This window comes from Vidua chalybeata, chromosome 8, assembly GCF_026979565.1.
Source record: "Vidua chalybeata isolate OUT-0048 chromosome 8, bVidCha1 merged haplotype, whole genome shotgun sequence".
Lineage (NCBI taxonomy): Eukaryota > Metazoa > Chordata > Aves > Passeriformes > Viduidae > Vidua > Vidua chalybeata.
In genome coordinates, this window is record NC_071537.1 from 17,910,696 (window position 1) to 17,936,171 (window position 25,476).

The following is a 25,476-nucleotide window of genomic DNA, read 5'->3' on the forward strand; positions in this document are numbered from 1 at the left end:
TGTAATCTCATCCCACTTCTTCAGGAAGCTGATCCCACAATCCCTATCATTTCACACTTGCCAGAACCTATATGTCCTTACCTGGCCCAGGGATGTTCTTTATGCCACAGCAAGCTCCTGGTACTTGCCAGTAGCCACATGGCTGTACTTGGGTTTAGAAGACCTGCCATCTTCTAGAATATCATACCAAGTCTCATCTGCCCCAAAGCCAGAAGCTTATGGTCAGACAGGCAACACAACCTTATCTATTTGTTTACATGCCTCAGCTCTCACAAAGCTAAATAATCCTTCTCCCTCACATCAACCATAGTCCCTTTAAGCTGTTTTCACTGAATTCAACATTCATGGCATAAATGTTGCTCCAAGTGAGCCCCAAGTCCACATAGAGAGTATATCAAATGTCAGAAGAACTAATTCCCCTCCATTACATAGCCACAGTAATGCACTAGATGGTTCATAACAAGGAGTAGGAGGGAAGTTATCTTGCCCCTTTACCTGCAGAGAACAGAAGGTCTGGGTGAATGGCTCCATTCGGACCAGGTAAGATGCCACTATAATTGCTGATGAGTAGTGAGTACAGTAATGGCACTGGGCTGACAGATCTCCTGGAAATTGCACACAAATTAGATTCCAGTAAAAAAACCCTACCATTTCAAGCCCATAGCATCCAGTTACCACAATACAACTCAACAGGGAACAGGTATTTTAAGCAGATGTGTTCAAAGACCTGTGAACTACAGCACACCTTGCACTGAATATGTGCATTGAATGTGCACAGTTACTATTGAACTATGTTCATTTTTTGCCTTCCACATTTCATTTTCTGATGAATAAGGCCTTTAACTTTCCAGACCATCCCCTTCTCTAGTAGTGCCAAAAAAGGTCTTGATCTCTAGAGGTCAACAGCCTCAACATTCTGTTTCCTTTTCTTAAGGTAGCCATTAGTTAACCTGCATGCAGCAGTCTTCTACATGTAGTTTAGCTAACAAATAAGACCAATGTGTGCAGCTTTGCTAACAGCACAGTTTTTCCAGGGAACATGACTTTTTGTCCTGTCCAAGGGAAGAGAACAGAATGCAGCAGTACAAGGCACATAAGGCAGAATTTGCATTTCTTTCAAAGAGACATTTCTCTTTGAATTGTCACACAATTTGTATACAGCAGTGAGAGAGGCTCTCCTTGGCATGGTGTTTCCCTTAGCCACAGCTCTGCAAAGTTTTTGGGTGTTCTGAGGGGACTCAAACCTCTGTTGTCTATTAGCCTCCTGAAATACTCACCCTCACTTTTTTCCACTTCATTGAAGCGCTGGATGAACTTGTGTTTCCTCTCCACAGTCTGTGCTCCCATGGGCTTTGACAGGTCTCGAAATGTATGAGGATCAGTAAGGTTTAGAGTCTGAAAAGAAACCCAGCAGAGGGGTTTTAAGATCTTAGATGTCATAACTATCCCAGTGACACTGGGAGATGGCAAGGCTGTGTTGGAAGTTTCACTCATACAAGAAGGTCACAGGTTTAGCCTCCTCTGGAACTTCACAAATAAAGGACCTGGCAGGTTGCAAATTGCTCTCAAGGCTTTTCTGTCCAAACCTCCTTCTCTGTGTTCACAGAAACCTATCCATGCCTACATGCTGAGCTGATGCAGCATGTCCTTAACTAGGTCTGTATTAAACAGATGTTCATCCACAGAACATGATCCTCAGTATGCTGACTTGAAGATAAAATTAATCAGTACAGTTCAAACCAACTACTTCAAATTTTAAACCCTTGGTCTAGACCCCTCTGCTTCAGTGGCATCATTCACCAATCCTTTGTGCAGCTGCTACCACAGAAAGTACAGAATTCTGCAGCCAGCACTGACCTCAGAGTGGTAGTCAGCAAGGACCCATGGAAACACTGGATACTGCATGTAGTCATTGTAGCTGCGGCCAGCCAGAGTGTTCAGGTACATGAGGTAATCAAAGTTGCTGATCTCCCTCTTCTGCAGGGAAAGGAAACAAGCATTAAAATCTCCAGACTCTGCCTCTAAAAAAACATGCAAAGGCACCCTTACAGGCCTGTGGTTCCCAGGTCCACCAGGACAAGAATTATATAAATAGTGAAATCAATCATCCTTTGCCATTCAGATCAACACAATACTTCTTCTACAACAATCCATTCCACAGAACTTGTCTTCATTCTGTCTCTTCTTCAGGCAGGCCATTTGCATTTGTCTATAATCATTTGTTTATAATCATTTGTCTATAATCATGCTGTTATGATTTTATGCATAACAGAGCATTTTTTCTTGATTTAAAAGTGAGCCAAATGCATGCAGTCAGGGTATTGGAAAATCCTGGATAACTGCCTATACAGAAAAGGCTGCACAGAGTGCTATATATAAGCAAGAAGGTATGGATTTCTTCATTTGTCTCGAGTCACCAAGATCACGGCTACAGGAAAGTAAACACGTCTCCCAGCTCAGCAAAACATCTGTGCATTGATTTAGCTGTATAGATGATCTGTGAACAGGCATTCAACTAGGTGGCTCTCTTTGGTCTCAATTTAAAAATGTGCATAAAATCACACTTAATCTGCCAGACAGTAGCACCATATGTTTCATAGCAGGAGGAGCAAAAACTCTGCAATAACCAGATGCAAATACTGTGCTCCTCTTGCCAACAGCCTCACCTCCAGCAGGGAGAGAACAGCTTAGGCCTTGAGGTACATATGGACACACACACACATATCTCTGTGCAGACATACCTTGTGGTGAAATTCTTTGCTTAATTATGTGCAGCCAAGATTTAGCTTACCTGCCACTTTTGGAGCATTGTCTTTTCCCCTCCTGAGTGCTTCCTGTATGGAACAAACATTTGATTGAAACAGCCTACTTCAGAAAAATAAGAGAAAGTCAAAACATTAACATCTGTGCTCCCTGTGCCCCCTACTCCCATCACACAGAAATGAGAGAACACCAACACTAGAAGGCTGAAGTTTCATCATTGATTCATTCAAATAATTCCAAAATCAGAGTGTCATTGATTAGGTTAGTACTGTTCTGAGTTAAGCCACGCTGCTCAGTCTGTACTCCCAGTCTCATGCCATTGTGGAGCTACAGAGTGCCAATGACAGGTACCATTAAGCCTGTCTGCTTCTATCTGAAGCCTTATTCTCAAAAGCTCATACTTTTCTGAAGCCTTCAGAAAACACTGACTTCAGAAAACAGAACTCTCTCAGCCTCCATGTCAAAGACTTTTGTTGCACAAAACAAGCATGGTTCTTAAAGAGTAGATTGTCATTTTAATACTTTTTAAAGTAATAAACATGTCTTTTCCACATTTTTAGTTCTCAAAATGCAACTTGATATTAAAACTTTGAATAAAAAAATCCCAGATCAACTAAAAGCAGGGGAATTCACTTGAAAATAAGAATCAAAGGTTCTGAGGAAGCAAGAGTTTCATTTCAACTGCACTGAACCAGAACATATGTCAGTATCTGAAAACCATGGACTTGCTCTTGTCAACATCTAGAGACAAAACTGAGACAAGTGACAACTGGATTATCATGGCTTAGCCCCAGCTGGTAAATGAGCCCAACACAGTCCCTTAAGCACTGTCCCTGCATAGGGATGAAGGAATTGCAGGAGGAAAAGTGAGAAAACCTGTGAGTTAAGATAGTTTAACAGACAAAGTATATGATGTGCACGCAAGCAAAACAAAACAAGGAATTCACTCACTATTTCCCGTTGGCAGGCCAGTATTGAGCCATCTCCATGGCTCCATCACATGTAACCATGACTTATGAAAACAAACATCAGCACTCGGAATGTCCCTGCCTCTTACTCCCCCAGGTTTGTACGCCCAGTGTGACACAGTTTGCTGTGGAACACGCCTTTGAGCAGTGGGGATCAGCTGTCCTGGCTGTGTTCCCTCCCAACATTTTATGCACCCCAAGCCTCCCCATGGTCCTGATGGTACAGTTTGAGAGATAGAAAAGGCCTTGACCCTGTGTAAGCACTGCTCAGCAATAACTAAAGCATCCCTGAATTATCAACACTGCTTCCAGCACAAATCCAAACACAATTTTCTCCTACAATGCAGAAAATTTACTCTATACCAGCTAAAACCAGTACACAGACTGAAGAAACTTTTCATCTACCAAAGTAAACAAGCTTACTGATGTGATACAATACTGGTGGTAAGAGAGGCTCTTCCCCTTAACAGTAAAACAAATCCTAAGGTGCCAGCTCAGAGTCAGGACATTTCACTTCATGAAGTGTAAGGAAATCAGTTCGGCATAGATTATAAAACTACTGCAGGAATAACTAGCTGCTATTTTTTACTCCTGTGCTCTGCATTGGATCACACTAGAAACCCACAAAGCAAGGCTTAAAGTAGCTTCAAAGATCTAAATAAAAGACCAGAATGGTCTATGATCATTACCATTTTATTGAATTTTGCAGTAGTAATGTCTCATCAACCACCTCTCATGCTTATGAATAATTTTACTGCTTATTGAATCCTGGACCATTTAATAGCGTACATAAAGGAAAAACACTATGGTTTACATGTTATTTTATTCTTTGCTTAGAGAAAAGTGTGTGTCTGAGAGAAGGGTTTTGAATGCATAAACATGAAAGCCAGGTTGAGTTCTAGCACATGGTCTACAATTCCTAAGCTTTGCTTAGGTCTTCTGCTAAGCATATGAAAACTAATAATGATAAGCTATGTTTCTGGAAACCAGTACACACAAAGGTGTAGAGTTCATGTGCAGTACAGAAAAATATGATCTTCACTCTTTGTCCAAAAAAAGAATAGAGTATACAAGTTACACAGTGTAAATCAGAAGAAATTCTATTGACTAGAGTAGTTGTGTTACACCCCAGTTTGAGCAACACATGGCTCATCAGTGTGGGAGCTCCAAAGTACAAAAGTGAACACTTACCCTTTAAAATAAAGTCCTCTCACACTGCATGTACATTTCACAGAGCGCTGCCCCAGTGGCCTTTGTGAGGCCTCCAAGACACATTTGGAACTCAGAGAGGGTATCTTAAAGGGATGTAATAGGATCAGGATTCCTGGCATTATTTGAAGTGTGGTTGGATTAGGCTGTTTGTTACAGAGTGATCAAGTTAGGTTCTTCCCTTTCCATAGGGGCATACTTGCTCACTAAAACCATCCAGGTTTATTTTGGATTTCTGGTTGAGTTAGAGAGCAGGGGAGAGCATTATAAAATGCTTCACATGGGACTAAACTGGGCCAGTCTGGTGTGGATGTTATGTAAATATACGCATGTTGATTTGTGGGTGCCATGACCTCCTAGTGAAACACTTGCTCTACTTGTCCCAAGCCCTAAACAGCTAATAAGACCATACAAGGGTCAAAATAATTCTCTCTGATGACTTTGGGAGCCACTACATAACTCAAAAGAGGTTGACAAGTTCACCATGTCATGAAAATAAGCAAGGCTAAATGTAGTCTCTCCCCTGTAAAAGCCATCCTTCTGGGTCTCAGAGGATGCTCCCTCTAATTCCCCAGAGATCTGAAATCCTCCATTCTCCTCTGTTGACTCAGGGTCTCAAAACAAGAATTGCATTACAGGCAGCTAAAGCCTATTCCTACTTCTCCTTGATAATCAATTTGCATTTTTCCAGCCAACACCTCTCTAGACAGCACAGCAAAAGCTCAGTGTAGATGAAGATCAGCTACCCAACTGCAGTAAGTGAATTTAAAAATAAATAAATAATCAAAGGCTGGTTTGTAAAAGAAACTGAAGTGCTTTATAAATATAAATAGCTAGAGTTCTAGAGGGAGTGAAATTATATGAACTCAAGAGAGTTCATATAATACCTATAGATATATCTATATTTTAATTTATAAGGTATTTGTAGGACACCAGCCATGGCAGAATGTAAACATGATGTGTACTAATGATGATCCACCTTTGGCTACTCTATATGTGATTTATTAATCCCTTTTCCATTAACATCAGACTATGATCTCACCCTTGTGATAGCCAGTGTGCCATTTGCTAGAGATAGGTGGACCTCAACCCATTTGGAGATTCATTGTAGATGAGATAATCTCAAAGGATAAGATTTTGCCCTCACTAAAATTAACGTGAAAATTCCAATAAATTTAATTGATTCTTAGATTTCTGCTTTAACTTTTTATTTTCCTTCCATCCTCCAGACCACAGTCTAAAAAACTCTGCCAAGGCTCTCATAAACCAACTTTTCTTTAAAAATTTTTGCAATTACCAAAAAAATACCAGCTTTCCCTTGTGAAATGATCTCTCTCTCAAACTTAGAAGTGTGCTAAGTTAGATTACTTTATTCTAAAGGAATGGCGTCTTCCTTGTTTGACTGTACCAGTCCACCTTCCAGTTATGCTTAATCTGTGCTGAAGAATTGAGATGTAATTCAAAATAAAAAATAAACACCATATTCAAGTAGGGTTCCTTGAAGCAGGTTTTCTTGAAAGGGCTAGGGCAGGGGGAGAAAGGAATCTCCCTCATTTATGGAACACTGCTTGCACCATGTGCATTCACAGTGCTTAAACCAAAGGGATAACATTTCCACTGTGGAGATGCTGCACTCAGGCATACTTCAGGTCATGAAGAAACACATCAAGTAAATCCAGTTAATTTGTTTAGGTGAGCAGAATGCAATCTCCAACCCTGGAATCAGACAAGTACACTAACATCATCAGCTTCTTTATGCCAATACTATCTTGGTCCTATTATCAGCAAGAGAGGCCTTAATGTTGCATCTCCTGTGAATAATACCTAAACCAACCATTCAGCTTATTCTCTTCTGTGGTTAGTATTTCTTTCAGATATTATTTTGAAATGATTGTGATCAGTTACTAAGAACTTGAGCTTGGTAACCTCAGTCATAGGGACAAATTTCAATAAATTCACATGCTCCAGATGGAAATCATTATATCAAGTGCACTTTTGAAGGGTCACTGATAGATATTGTAGATAGATGTGACAGATAGATACATATGAACAGATGAATTGCAGATCATATACTCTCTGCTGCACCATTGAATGAACCTCCCCTCCAGTGTCCACATCTATCCCATGTGGCACGTGGTAAGGATGGTACCACAAACATCCTGAGTTTTAACACGCACAGACAAGTATATCTCACTCTGCTACAGCCAAGTAAAATGAAATAGTCAAGTGACTAAAATGGACAGTTAAGGCAATGTTAGAAGCTGACTAACAGCATCTAATGAACTCCAGATGCTTTTTCTTTTGGCATAATTTGAAATACAACATTTCCAGGCACTGCATGCCATTCAGGTCTTCTCTTTCCAGCTTGATCTTGCATTCTGGAACCAACCATTATGCTAATGATCTCCAAGGGCGTAGCACTCCTGTTGCTTGGTAACACAAGTTTCATAAGCTGCAGAAATAACACTGAATAGCAGGACCCTGGAGTTGGGGAAACCCTTTAGCCACTCCTCACTGGCATGCTCACACAAGCTTCTTGAAGAGCTGCCATTTTCCATCAAGGAAGTACCATTCAGAATTCACAGGACTGTGGAAAGGAAACTGCCTGTGTTTCATCCTCATGGCTTTATTTACAGACTGAAAGACTAATTCATTATTCAAAGAAGAGCAGACAGAGGACAACTGCACAGTAAGAGCCCACACTACTGAGAAAAACCGAGCAGCTTGTGACATCTGCACCTCACCCTCTGGGCCTTTCAAGCAACTTAGCCGGTAAGATCATATGCAGGGACAGCCTGGCAGAATTGTTAAGATGAAACAATGTTTTTACTTATTCTTGTTGGGCCTTGGTTTTGCAAGTGACTTTGAACTGTGTGATAGCACAAGTGGCCCTGAAGTCATCTGGAAAATGAGAATATTAAGAAAGGAAACTTTTCTCAAACTACTTACTCATGGTGGAATTTAGTCTAAATTGTCTAAATTTAATCTAAATCTAATCTAATCTAATCTAATTGTCTAAATTTAATCTAAATTTAGTCTAAATCTTGCCTATTTAAGACTGCATTTAAGACAGTCAGTGAATTAATCTCTTCCACAACAGATCATATCCAACAACAAGAAATGGTAACAGGCTTGTGAGCAGGGAAGTGGAACTGTTTGGCTTCATGCAAAATCATTTGCTGTACGAATGCTGGTTTTAAGCTCTACATGCAAGTATTTCACTACAGATGACAGTATCACCTATTCCATGGGTGAATTAGCACACGTCACCTCACAGTCTTCCTGCCACCAGAGAGGTGTAGGGAATGTGGAGCTCTGCTGGGCTTGCTGCTCTGCAGCATGCAGAATTCCAAGAGGCAAGACAGAGGAAACTTCTTACAGAGTAGTTCAAGATGGGCTTAAGATGGTCCTGTACAGCTTCAGGTGCAGTGAACTAGGAAAAACCAACCCTAGAAGAAAATAATAGGCAGAACCACAGAGAAGGAGGCCCTGAAGCACCAGGCAGTGCTACAGGAAGAAGGCCAGTTCTGCACCCACCTGGGCCAGGAAAGGAAAAAGAGATGTTCAGGGTCCAAATATGCACTCTTTTAGGATAAGATCATCCTTTTTGGGCAGTCTTAAGATACAGTGGGTCATGACTGACCCCTGTGCAAGTGCTTAAGTGCAGATAAGGAATAATCCCCAATCCTTCCTTGCCTCAGAGAGACACTGACAGTCTTAGTACTGATGCTTAGGTCTGTTCCATCCCTGCAGCTCCCAGCAACACTGAGCACCACAGACAGCACAATGTCCTTGACACACATTTTCTATTAATTTCTGTATCGGATCAACCTCTAAACACTCCTAAAGCTCTGGGCTTCAAAAGCCCATCCAGGCTAAAGATTCTAACAAGTGTGGATAGAAAGGGAAAGGGTTTTCTAGTCAAGATCCATTTTAGTGAGACCTTATCACAGAAATACAGCACCCTCCACCTGAGGAAAAGGCTTGCCAATGACTCAGAGCGTGAGCCCAGCAGTGGGATGCAGGTTTAGAGAAAACAGGTGGAAAGTCTTATTATCTATCACTTCTTAGGTGGTAGAGCAGCACATGTACCTCTCCCTCTGCCATTCCAGAAGATGCACTGTGAGCATAAGATTGAACAGGCATAATTAACTTTTAAGCAAGGAGGACTCCTGTGATTCCTGAATTTTTAATATCAGTGGCTACAGGACTGGAGGCGTCTTACACTGAACCAAAGACAATAAAACATGGCTAAGTAAGCTCCATTATTTCCAGCTACAGCTCTGTAAAACACTGATAATTAGTTTACAAGCATGCAGAGGCAGGAGAGCTATTCATCCTCTTCAAGTTGTCAAGCACACTAAAATGTTTCTGCAGTCCTCTAGTACTAATCCCTATTTTTGCAATTGCAAATCATATTTTTCTAAGTTTGAAATATGGCTCCAACTTTTAACCCAAACTAAATAGCACTTAGAGTGAGCACTCCTTAGGGACTTGATCAGTGCATCTGAGAGGTTCACAGTTGGATGTAAAAAAATCTGGCTAAAGCAGGCTATGGGAAGAAAATCTTTGGAACCTGCACATTATGCAGCGCATCATACAAAGAGAACTGTCCTGAGAAAAATCACACTGATCTGTTTGTTTCAACTTAAAAACGTGAAAGGTCCAGGTTCAAACTTTGTAACAGCTTGGAAAGGGTTATTGACAGAGAAACACTCAAAGCCAGCGGGCTGAACGGCAGCACTCAACCTTGTACGCCAGGCTCCCTCTAGTGCTGCCAGGCGCGCACAGCGCAGGGGGACCCGGCACCGGGAGCCAGTGACCAGAACAGTGGCACAACTGAATGATTCTTTGCCTAGATAGTATTTTGTAAAATAGGAAAGGAAGTATTTTGGCTCAATGTTGCTCTCTTGAATTGTAAATAAAAAATAATAGAAAAAATGTATAGGAACTGAATACAATGTTTTCGGAGATTTGAACATGGTTTATAAAAGCATTTTAAAAGAAACTATAATTTTGAAATTAGGGGAAAAAATTACATGTTTTTCCTTGAGGCTCCCATTCATTTTTTAAAGGCATACATGTTTGAAAAGCTTCATTATCAAAAAGCACCGAATGTCTTGGTCGACTTGTCCAACACAAAATTCAAACAAAGAAAAAATCGGACCCAAAGGTCACCTGGTTCATGTCAATTACAGGAAGCAGAAAGTCTCTTTCCATTCTACCAACACTTAAGAAAGCTCCCCTATAGATCTTTTCTGAAGCATGGCAGTGACCCCAATTCTGTGGACCAGAAAGTACTCAGGGTGTCCTGTGTCAGCAGTAGGACCCTGGCATTCCCCATACAGCTCAATTTATCTTCACAGAATTGCCAACAAGAATATTGCATAAAATCCTTAAAATGAGTGAGCTGTGATGAGAAAATCCTGCTGTTTTGATCTCCAGAACTTTATACTCACTCCTGGGGAAATTATTTACACTAACATCAACAAAGGTGGAAAGAGTACTTACTTACACTGTAGAGTACTTTGCTTCAGTTACCAGTCAACATATAGATAGAACAGCATTGACATTGCCCCTTGGTAATATGGTTCTGTAAGTATTCATGAGAGACAGAAACATGGGAGTGACACACAATCATCTAACTGTGTTTAAATATTTTCATGTAAAATAGCAAAAAACCTATTTCGGAACTCACCCTTGGGGCAAGACTGAATCCACTGCACTGCTTCCAGTATTTTCTGAAGCATCTGCCTCATTACAGAGCTCTTGGGAGAGTGGGTGGTAGCTGGGTTAATGCTTTTGCATTATTTTGGGCTATGGCATGTAATTGAAAAGAAGCTGAAATGCCTTAGTTGTAGCTTGAGCTTCTTCCTCATGTACTCACACATGATTAATGAGTAGCCAAAAAGCCTGAAGGGTTTGTAGTGAAGACTTTCTAATAGGGACATGTATTGTTGACAAATCTATATTTTGTCCTAAACAATCATTCATCAAAGCTGCAATTTGACTCTTCAAAATTAAATGCCAGAGCACCCAGACCTGAGATTACTCAGCTGTAACCTGTGCTCCTCTCTAAACTCTCACTGGGAGGGACATTGTCATCCATTTCCAGGGAATCAGCCTATTTCCTTTGCCACTAGCCATAATTAGCAGCTGTATTTGATGACCTTTGATTAGAAAGAGTTCACCAAACCTGAGAGTAAGTGGACTATACTCTTACAGGCCTCATTCCAGGAAGCATGTAGCACATGCTGAGCATCAGTATGAGTCAAAAGTCTGACTACTACACCTATATGCATTTTTCTGAGGGCAGGGTGCCTTTGCAGTGGGAGACCCTCTATCCCACAGCATGAACAAAATAACAAAGTTAGAGTATCCAGAGGAGGAGACACTTAGCAAAGCCTGGTTTAACATGGCATTAAGCAGCACTGACATCAATCCCTGTTGCAGTTTGCCCTGTAGGTGATGTATGAATCGCCAGTCGTTCTGGCAAGTCTGGGAGGCCACTGTGTTCCAAGTCCTGGTCAAAACAAAATTCTTAATAATTTCCTTTAAACCTTTAATCTTTCAATAACATCCAGAGCCCAAATCTCAAGTCCATTACACAAGAAATTTAACCAGCCTGTTAGCAAATGCCAGGCCTGTAAAGATGGCAAATGTTGATCTGGTAGAATGAGATAATTTTGGATAGCTTCTTTTAATGCAGTCTCTAAGGACTGTGTTGAGACCCACAGTATATTTTTCTCCAGTCCTCAATTGGCTGATGGACAATAACATATTTCATTCAGTTTCATTATATCCTAAGCTCAAATCAGTATTTAGGAATGAAAGACAGCAAATGTGTCCCACTTGTAATTTCACCCTGTAATGTAACATAAATGTTACATTGCAATGAAATAATATTGTAAATTATTAAAATTTCACCTACTGAAAATACTTTGAGGAAGAATTTTCAGAGCTGCAGATTTTCAGTTGAAAAGTTCTGACCTCAAAAAAAACAACTTCAGAAAAATCTAGCAGTAATATTAACATATAACTGTGTGATTAACAGCCATGGCTTTCAAAAGCTCTATTGGAGATCTCACATTTTATCCACAGGGTCTGGTCTGTCTGTCTGTCAGCAGAGAGATGCCCAAGGGAAAAGGTCCACAAGGGAAAAGGATCACCTTGAAAGTGGCCAAAAACGCAGTCCGGGTACTTTTTAATGGAAGGCGCCGTCTTGAGTTAAGCAAAATGGGCATTGCCATCTTCCCCAAGTGCCTTCTGGAGCTGGCTGATGTGGAGGAAATTGATTTGAGCAGAAACATGTTAAGAAAGATTCCAAACATCATTGAGAAGTTCCAGAATCTGATGTGGCTGGACCTGCATAGTAATCAGATTGATGAGCTGCCTGCAGAAATAGGCACACTTCAGAACCTTACTTACCTGAATTTATGCAACAACAAGTTGACTACAAAAGGTCTACCAGAAGAGTTGACCCACCTCAAGAACCTGCGTACTCTCAACCTTGGCTTAAACTGTCTTGAGACTATTCCCACCACTCTTGGGGCCCTGAGGGAACTTATTGAACTAGGTCTCTTTGACAACTCCTTGACCATCATCCCGAAGAGCGTGAAAAAACTCCCCAAGCTTGAGAGACTGAATGTAAAAAGAAACCCTTTACCAGAATTCGCAAAGGAAGATGAGCCAATTGACACCATTAAACGCATAGAATCGCTTTACTTAGTAGAAAAGAAAGACCTGTGCAATTCCTGCCTGCAGACGTGTCAGGGTGAGAGGGATGAGCTGCACAAGTTAGAGGACATGACACCCGGCCCCTCAGATAAGCCAAGTTTCCCTTCACTCACTACACCCAATTCCACTGCTATCGATAACCAAGAAGAATGGAGAATAAAAGACGAAAATCTGTGAAATATACCAAGGCACTCTACAGACCATGTTCCATGAAGTCAAGCCCAAGCAAATAAAAACCTGCCTACCCTCCTCCTCCGTTTTCCTATAGTTCTGCTTCTTTAAAGATCAGCTTTGTTTTAGAAGCAGGTGTCTGTGGTCTCTAGAATGAAAACCAGAACAACTAAACCAGATGTGTATTTGGAAAAGGCTCTTTACATCTGGGCTTGTCAAACATGTTCTCCATGTTTGAGCTTTTTGGGGTCTTTTCTGTGTACAATGCCCAGTGAAGGGATCTTTTAAACAACGGGTTTTTCTAGTAAATCCATTCCCACCACTAAGCTTCAGGTTTTATTTCTGCTCATTTTCATAGGGCGAGACACAGTTCAACTAGTCTCAGTAAATACCATTCGGAGGAAAAGGAAGAAGACCTGGGAACTTTCTGCTGCTGGTGGCTGCCACCAAGCTCTCAGAGTCTCAAACAGGCACTGTCAGTGTAGGAACTGCAAGTCTGTTCCAGTTCAGCAGAGGCAGCAAACACAAGAGTAACACAGGAGTAACTAAGCAGTACAAACACAACACTTAGATATAGACAACCAGTGATCCTGGTTGCCATCAAGGGGCCAGATTCTGCAAGTTCTTTGGGATTTTGAGTGCTATACCTAGATGCAGCAGTCTTCCAAGTTGTACAACACAATCAGCATGACTGCCCATACTCATAGGATTTTGCTGGCCTCTGAATCTCTCTCCAAGGAGGATGTAGAATGGGTAGGAAAAATATTTATCTTTTTAAGGGTCCCAGGCTTATCACATAAGTAGTGACTAAAGTGATTAAGAGAAGAGTCACTGTCTTCCATGATCCAAGAGTCAGCTTCTGAATTGACAAAGTCAGGTCTGGTATTCCCAACAGTTTCTGTTGACATGTACAAATGCACATGTGCACCTGGGCACACACATTCACTTGCTGAAACCACATCCTTAGGGCAGAGAGTGCTGACATCCTGCAAACAGCAATACACAGGGACAAGCAATGAGCAGATTATAAAAGCACTCAGGCATGACATGAGATGGGTTGGCAGTGGCCATAATAACCTATGGTGACAGCAAACTTTTAAATATATTTGAATGAAGAATAAAGTGCCAGGAGCACTTTATTTTTTAAATTACTACAGTAGAGCCTGGGAGTCAGAGCTCCTGCATATTTCCTATGGACGAGGTGGGAAAACTGATAAGGGATTTCCTAGAAATTCTATTACCTCAATGTCATATGATGCATCAAGCTAGTAATTTCTTCTTTCCATGCTTCAACTGTGCAATCATTAATAGTGTGTCTTGGCAAAGAATTTAATCTGGCCTGCCTCCTTGTCTCAGGTATGGCAGGAAAAGCTGGAAAGATGTGGAAGTTGGCCATTGTCCCCCTAGATGGGGAAGGAGCCCCAAGTGCTGTTTTTGAAATTTTCTAAATCTGAAACAGTTCCACAATTCAAACAAGGGAAGAGTAAATTCATCAAGTCCTCATTCTGTTAGTTCTGACTCACACCTACTGAGGTAATTTTCTCTAACTTTCCACTTCAACACAACTTTTCTGGCTTCAATATTTAGGCAGTGATTATAATGTTACATTTATTTTATTTCAGTTCATGCTCTAACATGGTCCAGCCAAAGCTATGCCAAAGGCCCTTTACATTCTCAGAATGAATAAGTTGTGTAGGGGCTTCTCTCAGCCAGTGGAGAAAGGATAGGCTACTTACTGGGATTCAGGATAGGCTACTTTAGACCTAGGCATGCAGCCTGTCTCAAATTCTGAGATTAACCGTGAGTCAAGTGCTTCTTCCAAAAACCACCAGCCCAGTTAATGCCCAAGTTTCTTGAAGCTCTAATGCATCTTCTCTCGAGACATTCACACCTCTTGAGCTCCCAGCAAGCAGGGGGAAAGGAAATGCTAGAGCGAGTTGCTGTTTACACAGAATAGATATCACACTCCACATCAGCCATCCCCTCTGGCTTAGGTTAGGCTCTAGCTGGAGCTGGTTCCATATTGCACTGATACCTTTAGGCAGTTGATGACTGGAGCTCAGGGGTGAAAGTGCTCACTTACAAGATAGGTAATGATCTGCAACAGGTAGACTGAAAATTAAAATGGGTATAGCTGATACAGGCTGCAACAACACAAGGGCAAATGTGCACCTCAGGTCTCAACACAATTTCAGCCTCAGAAAATAATTTCAGAGGACACCAATTAGGCACTTAGGGCTGTGCTCCCCAGACACCTAAATTGAGAAAAGTTACTCTAACTCATGGAATGCATGAAACATTCTCTCAAGGTCCTTCCACTAGAAGAAAACTTTTTTTTCCTGCAACAGTAAAATCTGAGGGACAAGTTAGAATCTCCACTGTGCAGCTAATACAACATGCCAAAACAGCCATATGTACATCACGTGCCCTGAGCACGCAGTGAAGAGGTTGTTATGCAAAAGCATTATGGATTAGCTCTGTCCTCACCTCACTCTCTCTTCCCACAGTAACTATTTGTGTAGAGTTTATCAATAAAGTGATATGAAGGAGATAATTATTAATCATCTATGCACAGTGAGCTTCTGACACTCAGCTTCATACTGTGATGAAGTATGCTAGAATGCTTTTTGAAGTTCTGGCAACACCTTTGACTCTTTAAAAGGAAGGATACAAATAGGTGTGTTTCTATATGCTTTTAAAAGGTGCAATTTATTCACATATTTGCACTTATTACAGTTATCCAATGTTTCCTATGTTTTACCTTATATTTAGGGATTCTTCTGTTATCCCCTTCGACTTCAAAGCAGGCTGGAAAGAACAAAATCTATAGGAGATATGAAAGGTCACATTATAGTTATGTAAATGGTTATTAGGACACATTGCATATCTATATAACTGCTTTGTCCTCACAACTTTCTTCAGGAAGCCACAGCATTGTCCTGATTCTCTAACCTAGGACAAAGCTATAAGACAACAGGCAAAAGCATAGATCTAATATTAAGGACTTGCTGGATAAAAGCAGTTTCTTTCACCAACAGGACTTTGAATTTACATAAAGGGTTATGGATTTTTTGGTTTAAGGTGCTATTAAAGTCAGAGAATAAGAACCCACTCAGACTTTTTTTTTTTTTTTTTTATTTAGCAAAAATGGCAGAAAGAGGCACCAACCCTCATCTTAACTATTCGTATTTACATTTGATGTGCTGTGATATCAGACAAACGATACTCTTGAAATATACAGTTTTGGTGACCTTCAGCTGAGGATCAAAACCTTGTCTTGAACTGCCTTTGAAAGATTCCCCCAAGAGATACTTGTCACAACTCAAAGACAGCAAAGAAAAGGGCTGGCTCTGGGGCAGATCCTGGTGATTCTAAGTAGCCTCACTATGCAGCCTGTTTGAAAAGGAAGAATAGATAGATCTGCACTGACTTTTTAATGCAATACTGCAATAGGGATTGTTCAGACATTTCAGGAGCAGAAGGAATTCCTATGATTCTTTAGAAATTAACAGTACCAATGCTCAGTTCGATCTGCAGAATTTAGTACAGGAAGCACTAGTGCTGGAGTGAATTTTCCTGTGTAGAGGCCAGTGAATGCAATCCTGATCTAAAGGCCAGAACTGCAGTAGACAACAATATGCACGAAAACAAAGTGCAAATTAATCACTTCATAATCTTACATTCAAGTTCCATTAAACAAGACAAGTACATAAGGAGAATTTTTTAAAAAATGCCATTATTAAAAGTTAACCCTACAAAGATAAAGTCAGAGAGACAAAAATATGTTATTCCTAAAGAATCTAGTGGTACTATGAGGGTTGGAAGAAAGCAGAAAGAAACCTTCTTTCACCCAGTACTGTGAGGTGAGGTGGAGGTGGCTGTCATCTCAGTGGGAGACAGGAAAACAACTACAGTAGAAATTTCCTGGGATGAAGGGACACACAACACCACTGGGTGCTAGAAAAGTCCTACACATTAGATCCCTTGATAAGTCAATGGCTATGTAATGCTCCAAAGAGCCCGCAGGTCAGCAAAAGGAAAATTTCACAGCTAAAGTGTAACCCATTAAAACTCCAGGAAAAAATGGAAAACAAGGCTCCTGCAGCAACACAACAGAGACGCCTGACACCAGGATAAATAAGAGTGGTATACCAAGCATCACCAGGAGCATTCCCACATTATTGTGAGCTAGTCATTACCTTTTAAATATCTTATTTCGGTCACTGTCATGGAAGACCAGAAATCTGGAGTAACCATTTTTGAAGAATATTTCCAAGGCGATCTCCTGGAAAGGTAAATAATTTACAGTGTGAGGAGCTGCAGAGCAAAGCCTAGTGCTGCAAAGGGTTCATCATGGCCTGTCCAATTCTTCAGGGCTTTAAAAAAACAGACCTTGACTTTTTTGACAAATGTGCAGAACTAAAGCAAAATATGTCTAACATTCTAAGTTTCTTCAGCTGTAGAGATGGTCCTACGAGGTGACTAGCAGTTCAAATACTTTTTTGAAGCAAAACCAAAGTCCAGATATTGGTTCTATCACGCACTTTTTCCTTTTGCTTCTGAAACATTTTTATCATGAAATTACAGTGTGATTATTAAGAGTAGCATTTATCATCTAGTTCCAGCTAGATGATAAAGATAACACAAAGAGGGGATTCTAAATAAGAGTTTCTTTTAGAAAGCAACCATACTGCTTGCTAAATTAAGACAGAGCTCAACAGAACTGCCAAATAGTTTCTCCTGACTAGAAGCACCAAAGGAGGAAGGGCAGTTTATGACATTTCACACCAAAACTTTGAGGAATTGAAGTTGAAAGAAAACTTCACTTCCTTTTCCCTGTCCCTAAAATGTCTCCATACTTTGTTTTGCTGAGCATTTGAATATAATCCTATTATTTACTTAGTGAGAGGTCCTTTTTCCCCCCAAGTCATTCAAATAAAACTATAAATAACATGTAGTGTCTGGGAACCCAGACATGAATTTCAATCCAAATGTGGCAGGTGCAATACAAACCTAGAGAAACACTCTGATGGCAGGTGGCCCATACATGATTCACAAATAAAATATAAAGCAGAAAGGTAATATGAGAGCAGCTATGACAATAAACAGCTTGCAGCATTTGCTCTGGAGCTCAGCTTTCCAAACCAGGTCTGCTCAAGTGTTGCCATTACAGGACTGGGCCAGTGCTTTGCTCTGGGCTGGACTACGTGCATGGACAAGAGGACACGGCTGAGGCAGTGTCACTGCCTAAACAGCAGATCTACCTGTCCTGCAGGGAAAGCACAAGGAATCAGCTTTCCTCTTTTTCCACAATATTTTTTCAAAGGAGTTTGTGGTATAGAGTCCCAGCACAAGCCTGATACAGATACCTGAGTTTTCAGTTCATTACCTGAACAAAACAATCCTGGAACAACAACAAAAAGCCCATGGAACAACAACAAAAAACCCCAAACCTCAAAACCCCTCAAACCAACAAGCTCAGCCTGTGCCCCAGTCCCATCCAAAGAATGTTTCTACTCATCTCCACTTTTCACTTTGGGTCACACCAAAATTTTCTATTTTGTATGGTTAAAAAAATCCATGCATACACAAATGTGAATATATGAGTAGTTGGAAGTCTTCTGCTGGCAACTTTGATACTATCCCCAAACAGAAGAGGTGACAGTTCTGCTCAGGCTGATCACCAGTGGTCTTAGTAAGCTTCACACAGTTTGTCAGAACATGAGTTACCATTCCTCTGCATGCTTGGTTAATGACCTAACCACTGCAATTATACTGTATCCTGAAGCAAGTGGCACTTACCAAAATTGCCCCATTTGCATACATAATTTTATATAAAATAAAACAGGGCTGACTCATGGATGAGGATCATACTACATGACATAAGACAATTATCAGCCCCATTTTCTCCAGCTTCTGAATTTTCTAAATGATTTTGTAATTCCCTGCTGAATCTCAACCTTCCAAAAATGGATTCAAAATTACAGTTTTGAAAAATAGTTACAGCTGCTTCAGAACTTCATACTTTGGTCAAATCTGTGAATTACTCCTTGGACTGTACCAAAGCTTTCCAAGGCAAGTACAGGCTCTGATGTTGCAAGAAGCTCTAGTTACAACTCTTCTGTGATTCTCCTCACAGGTTCACCTAAACAAGACAAAACTGAAAGGGTACCAAGGCCCCTGGTGATGAGTAGCTCCTGGGTATTACAGCTACAGGCACAGAATCCTCTTCTTTGGCTTATGTTCTCTTATTGAACCACATGGACGACTTAAAAGTTATTCCAAGAGGCCCAGGATATGTGTGTTAGTAACCCATAGTACACTGATGCCATGACTACTGAAGTCCTTGGGAGCTGAATATTACTGGTAGTCAGCTGTTTACTGGTAGCTTCCATAAAAATAAAGAACACTTACTTCAAGTCTAATTTTCAAAAACACTGTGTGAACAACACTGTTAGCCCAACAATTAATAAGCCAACCACTCCAGTCAGGGTGTTTAAACACTGTGGTGTGTATAGAAAGGAGTTTGTATTAGCAAAGGCTAATGAAGCAATGATGGGACCAAAAGCATTTTGATATCAAGTGAAAAAATATCAGCAGTCTTAGTGAAAACTGAGCAAGTGGTTTTCAGTCACATGTCATTACTGCTGTTGCAGCTTTCCCTCAAATGACTGAGCATGTTAATTCCTACCTGCAGGAGAAAGCGCATCAGATGAATCTCTTTGATATCATGATATGAATAACGGGAACATATCTGGTCTCCCACAGCATGATCTTTATGACATAAGTTGAAAATAAATGGATCACTGATTCTGGAGGAGAAAAATAAATTTTAAAAAATTAATTTGAAAAAAAAAAAAAAACAAACAACCTGGAGAGCCCTCCTGAACATTTAAGTCCTCCCCTAAATAAAAATAACAACACCGAGAGATATCAAGATCAACTAGGATGCATATAAACTGAAAACAAAGCTAAATAAATAAAGCTAAACACTAAAGGCAGATTTTCTATTAGTTACCCAAATAAAGAGCCTGAAGAGGCTAAGGGTAAGTTTGGAGTTATTTTAGTATATGCAAGTAGGCAGACAGCAATGTTTTGCACACATTGGAGTCTGAGAATCAGCAACGGAAGAAACTTGTTGGGAGAACCTGAAAGCCCAAGTCGAGGGTAAGCACCATATGGACACAGCTACTGTAAACAGCAATTACTTGGAATGAATAATTAAGCAATTAATTAATTATTATTTTAGTAGTGTATATGTATTAGAATTGCAATCAACAGCCAAGCCCACAGAAAATCCCTTAGAAAAAACAACCTAAGCTTTTATCAGATCTAGTCCAATCGATCTTTGAGTCACCTGATCATATTGACTGATATTAGACTTTGTAAGATTTGGATGCAGAGCAGACAGGGAGTAAAAATGCTGAGCTACTCACTGTCCCACCGGGCTTTGCACATGAGCACACAGTATGCACAAAGAGCTTGGTCTAACAGACTCATTTGCAATATTGATCACTTTCAATAAATCATGAGTCAAGAGATGATAGCAGTGTGCCAAATATTAATTACGATTCTGTCTTGGAGAAACAAACAAAAAACTTATGAGACAATGAAGCTAAAGGCTCCTGTCCTAACTGTTCCATATGAATAAAAGATGTGAGTTACTCAGAAAGAAACTTTAACAACAGATATGTTATATCATAACTGAAAACCAGCAGTGTAGGTGTGAGACTGTCCACCATCTCCATCTGTTGAAGATGGGTGGTCTATGGCACCTCCAAAGCCTGTGAACAAGCACCTATGTTAGTTATGTTAAACAGTTTTTTTAACAAATGAAAAGGATGGTAAACTTCCTGCTGTGCTATTATTCTGCTTGAAATCCCCACAAAATCTGTGCAAATTCAAGGTATCCCTGTGCCAATACTGAAGCTGACCAGGCAGATCTCTGGAAGGAAGGAAAGAATGACTCACCTGGACAAGCAGTGACGAGTACAGTAGACTTCTTCCAGAAGGGATAACACAAAGCACTCACAGATGTAGAAGTGCTCTTTGCCAAAGAGCAGCACCCCTTCCAGTGCTGTATGACCCTGCACAACTGCCACGGAGCACTTGAACGTCACCTAGAATGGAGGCAAGCATAAGGCCAGGAGCTGGTAACACAGGGGACAGAGGCAGCAGGGAGCTGGAGCCAGTGATGAAGAAAAGCACATGCTTGTACCAAAAACCTGCCATATTGATTCTTGGGTTCACAGTGACAAAGTCACAAAATTGCTGTATGACTGACAAAAGTCCAGTCAGAATATATCAATCTAATTGTCTTAAGGATTCAGATAAATATTCTAGAATATTTTTTAAAATTTTCCTTGATATCCTAAGACTCAATTTATTGTTTTTACTCCCAAGTAAACTAACTTGGCCCTTACAATAGAGGAATTTCTAAAATACGATTTAAAAACATGGGGAATTTTTCAAAGTATTTTGTTTATTATATATGGCAGTTGATAGAAAGGGTTCTTGGGAATTGACCAGTTTTGATAAAGAAAAGAAAGCCTGTTTTCTGGAATATTTTCTATGGCTGAGAGATGGTGCACAAAGTAAACAAACCAACTTAGAGATCAGAAAATTGTGTGGTCTGCAGAAAATTTAAAAGTTCTGATTTTAAATCAAGCAGTAGTTCATTGCAAAGAACTTCCCTTACATTTAGCAGCATGGAGTTCCTTATTTTTGTCTGCTCATAAAATATTCTATACTCAGCTCCAAAAGCTAAGTCCACTGGTTATTACAGTTAACTGGGATGGTCAAGGTCAAGTCAGTGTTGTGCCCAGTTTCAACCAGAACTTTCAACCAGTACCTCCTCTATTCCTAGGAAGGGGACAGTAGCTAATCATCTATTAGCCCAGTCTCAAAAATATTGCTCCTAAAATTTTAAATCACTAATATTACTTTACGTACTAAGAAAACTGCTCACTGCTGAGTTCCTTCTCTAAACTAGCAAAATCCTGAATTGCACAGAATCCAGAAATGAGTGTAGAATCTTGCAAGCTGAGTCCATCTGAAGCTGCAAGGACCAGAGGGCTACATACAAAGGGATTAGAGAGGTATTTACATAACAGGACAACTTTCCTGGTTCAGAAATGTAATGCAGTGTTCCTAAGAGAACAGACTGATAAGTATGAGAAGTATCACAAAATCTGTTTTTCTCTTAAAATCTCAATTACCTTATCTCTGCCAAATTTCATAGCAACTAGGGACTGTATTGTTTTATGTGGCATGCAAAATTGACCCAGAAATGGGATTAGTTTTACTAGATCATGTAAGGTCTATATGATAATATATAGAATAAGTATGGTTCTACTTCGCTCTTTGCCTTTGTTCCTAAACTCACTATTTCTGGAGCCAAATCTAGAACCTTCCTTGCCATCGCAAACTACACATGGTCTAGCTAAGGTCAGCTGAAGCAGACCCACACTGCTTCACAAGCTTTTAGTCTTTGATGTTAGGATAACATAAATATTAAATTCATAAGTAAATTAAATAAAATCTTGTTTCCACACTTAAATACTTTTCTGAAAAGCTATTATTTTACCAACAAACAGGGCGCTTCATTTTGAAATCACTTAGTGGGCACAGGAGGTTGTTTCTCTCATTCTTGGTTTAAGGGAAAAAAACAGCCCTGGGAGATTTCTGTGGGTAATTTTTCATGAAAATCTCTTCAATCTCTCTCCCCCCTAAATGATTTCTAAGAGGAAGGTAGTATTTTTCCATCACCTCTCCCACAAGAATGTCTGTCTCTGCGGGGATATGCCAACCACAGAACTCTGGACTGGAGTGCCTGCCATTACGTGGTTAGAGACATGTATGCTTGCACTGAGAATACTGGGGAATTCTGCTCACATTAGCAAACCACGTGGTTTCCTGAAGTAATTAAATAGGAAAAAGATTGCTTCTTCCCAAAAGGAAGGTAAGTGAATATTGAAATATCAGGCAGTTGCATAAAGCAGCTCCACAGACACAGAGTTGAAATCCAGACTTTTAAGAAATCCACCTCACTAAACCCAGAGATCATGTGTGTGGGTATAGGAGGCACGTGGACCATGAAGGAGGCCTATGATCATTATTATGGTCTGGCACAAAAAAACACTGTGCTATTGTGCCTAAGGCAGAACCAGGGCATGTGAGTAGACCTTGTTGAGGGGGAAGAGCATGTAACCTGTCTTTCACAAACATTAAACTAAGCCCAAGTATTGTCACAGAAACAGTCAATAGTAACAATCCCTTTCTTCAATTTTATATTATTTCTTCAAATTTATATTATTGAATAGATCTGCATTATTTCAAATATAAGAGCTGAGTCAATTATTTTCATTTGGGGAATGTGACTTATATTATTGCTGATGAGCAACAAAGATCTGACTGAGTCGTACTGCAGAATCTCCACCAGGACAGTGCTGTATCTGCAAGCCTTGTACCTTCAGTCTTGCATTGAACACCAAGCAGCTTGCCATTATCATAAATTAAACAAAAACTTTCATTTTCTGTCAAAACAGATCAAAACCCAGTTCACAAGCTACTAGAATCATTAATCAATGAAGCAAACATGACATAAAATAATTGAATAATTACCTTCTAAGGTATTGCCCAAAGCCCTTCATCTCTTGATTGCTCTGTTCATTCAGATGTACTAGGGAACACATTCACTCAAACTCACACACACTGACACACACACACACACACTCAATCACTTTTCTGAGCAGTGCAGGAAATAAAATATCTTCAGTTGCCTGCTTAAAGTGCAGACAGCTCAGGAGGAAGCCACTGACAAGGCAGGACCTCTGTGCACTAAGTGAGCACAGGACAGCTAATGTCACCCCCTGCTGCTTTTGTTAATACTTCTGTCAGCTCGGCAAGGCAGTGACTGCTGCTGGAAAAAAACATGCCTGGCATTTCTGATGGCTTCCTGCAGAGTTACATGGAGAAGAGACAGACAGCCTGAAGGCTCAAAATTAGATCAGTGTATGGAAATCATGCCTCACATATTCATGCCTGTCTCCTTCTGCTGGGAAGAGGTATAGGGAGGAAGGGGCAGAGAAATTAATTCTGTTACAGAAACAGACTGCATCAAGAACTCTGAGAAAGTCATACTAGGGAGAATGAGTGTGCTCCCTTAGCCAGTGGCAAAGCATCAAGAAAGTCTGGTGATGGTGTTGAGATATTTTAATAAAACAGCTATTTCTATATCTGTGTACAATTATCATAGCACTGTGAGGTCCGAGTTTACATACTGCAAGTATTTGGCTTCCACTATGGGATGCTAACTCCTGGCCCACTGAGGGAATGATGCCACTGAAAAAAAAACAGGTACACTGCAAAAGATCAGGGAATGAGGCCAGGTTGTCAATTTCACTGGTGTTGTCTCAATTAAATTGACAACAAAGGTACCATCTTCCTAAGAGTCACCCTTATTTACTCCACAACTCTTCTCCTCCAGTGTTCCTGAACCTTAAGCCTCTTCCTTATATTGGGAAGAAACCTTGGTGAAGGGCATCCAGTCCAGTACAAGAGCAAAGAAGAAACAGAAATGTTTTTAATAGATAACACATGATGGAAGCATCAAAGAGGAAAACATTTTCTGGTATTCTTCAGGAAGACATGTAAACACCACTGAACTAGCAACCTATACAAAACTGGCATACTCTTCCAGAGGTTATAAATAAATTTGATGTAGGCACTGCTCTGAGCATGAGTAAAGGTTGTAGAGCAGCACAGAAATTCTTGGAGTCTCAGAATTTGCCATGTCTTTGGCAAATTCAGACAGTGCCTCATAAGAGAATATCTTGCTTGCCATGCCCAAATTTTTTTCTCTTACTTCAAGGAATTAATGTTAATTGCTCTTCAAGACGAGTCTGTACAGGAGCTCATACAGAGTCTGGAAAACTGTATTTGCCATAAGGAAACAGAGAGCAATGATGTCTACTGTAGCCTGAATCCACCTGAACCCCAAACGGAAAGGAACAGATAGGCCTCCATATCTAATTCACCCTCTAAAATGCCATGTCCCCAGGGAAAATTTTCTAGTTCATCTTTCCTACCTTTTCACTTTCTGCAAACTCCTGCAATATAATTTGTCTCTCCACGCATAATTCTAAGAAGTCTTCTGAATGGAAACTTTCATGTAGAGCGGGGAAGAATGTTAGCTGGTTACAATCCAATCCCTTCTGATCCATCTCCCTCTCTGCTCCATTTAACATCAGCTCTCCTATATGAGTATAAAAGAGATTGTGGTTTTAGTGGCAGCCGGATGACACCAAAAGCAATTCAATTTAGTCTTTCACTCAATCTATTCTACCTTGGGAAATAGCATTATTTATCTCCAAAAAACAGGCAAGAGAATTAAAATCTGTGACTGCTGAAGAAGGATGCTTATTTCAGGGAACCAGAGACAGATACATGCAGTCAGTCATAATTCAAACAAAATCCCTATATTCACAGAAGATTAGGAAATTAGGAAAAAATTTAAATGGTATTCTTTTAGGGACATGGACTGAGCAGGATCTTAAGAAAACCCGAAGAGAGACAACTCACTTATATCTTGCCCAAGCTGTGTCTCAAGTTTTGCAAACTCATGCAA

At 40.3% G+C, this 25,476-nt stretch overlaps 2 protein-coding genes across 2 annotated transcripts in view; one reads left to right on the forward strand and one right to left on the reverse strand.

Annotated features, from left to right (window-relative positions):
* WDFY4 (WDFY family member 4) overlaps positions 1 to 25,476 on the reverse strand; it is a 113,464-nt gene that overhangs the window by 25,983 nt on the left and 62,005 nt on the right. The window contains exons 42-50 of the mRNA XM_053948975.1: positions 24,938 to 25,104; positions 20,820 to 20,968; positions 19,540 to 19,660; positions 17,048 to 17,133; positions 15,610 to 15,672; positions 2,792 to 2,834; positions 1,858 to 1,977; positions 1,278 to 1,395; positions 496 to 605 (exon numbers count right to left, since the gene is read on the reverse strand). Of these exons, the coding sequence (XP_053804950.1) occupies positions 496 to 605; positions 1,278 to 1,395; positions 1,858 to 1,977; positions 2,792 to 2,834; positions 15,610 to 15,672; positions 17,048 to 17,133; positions 19,540 to 19,660; positions 20,820 to 20,968; positions 24,938 to 25,104 (977 nt within the window). The remainder of the gene's footprint in view (positions 1 to 495; positions 606 to 1,277; positions 1,396 to 1,857; positions 1,978 to 2,791; positions 2,835 to 15,609; positions 15,673 to 17,047; positions 17,134 to 19,539; positions 19,661 to 20,819; positions 20,969 to 24,937; positions 25,105 to 25,476) is intronic.
* On the forward strand, positions 7,403 to 12,929 carry LRRC18 (leucine rich repeat containing 18). The gene is made up of 2 exons (XM_053948976.1): positions 7,403 to 7,712; positions 12,042 to 12,929. Exon 2 carries the CDS (start codon positions 12,072 to 12,074, stop codon positions 12,852 to 12,854), a length of 783 nt encoding a protein of 260 aa, XP_053804951.1. The 5' UTR covers positions 7,403 to 7,712; positions 12,042 to 12,071; the 3' UTR covers positions 12,855 to 12,929.

What these genes read in the sequence shown, in the direction of transcription:
- LRRC18 (XM_053948976.1), top strand. Translation starts at nt 12,072, where the DNA reads ATGCCCAAGGGAAAAGGTCCACAAGGGAAAAGGATCACCTTGAAAGTG.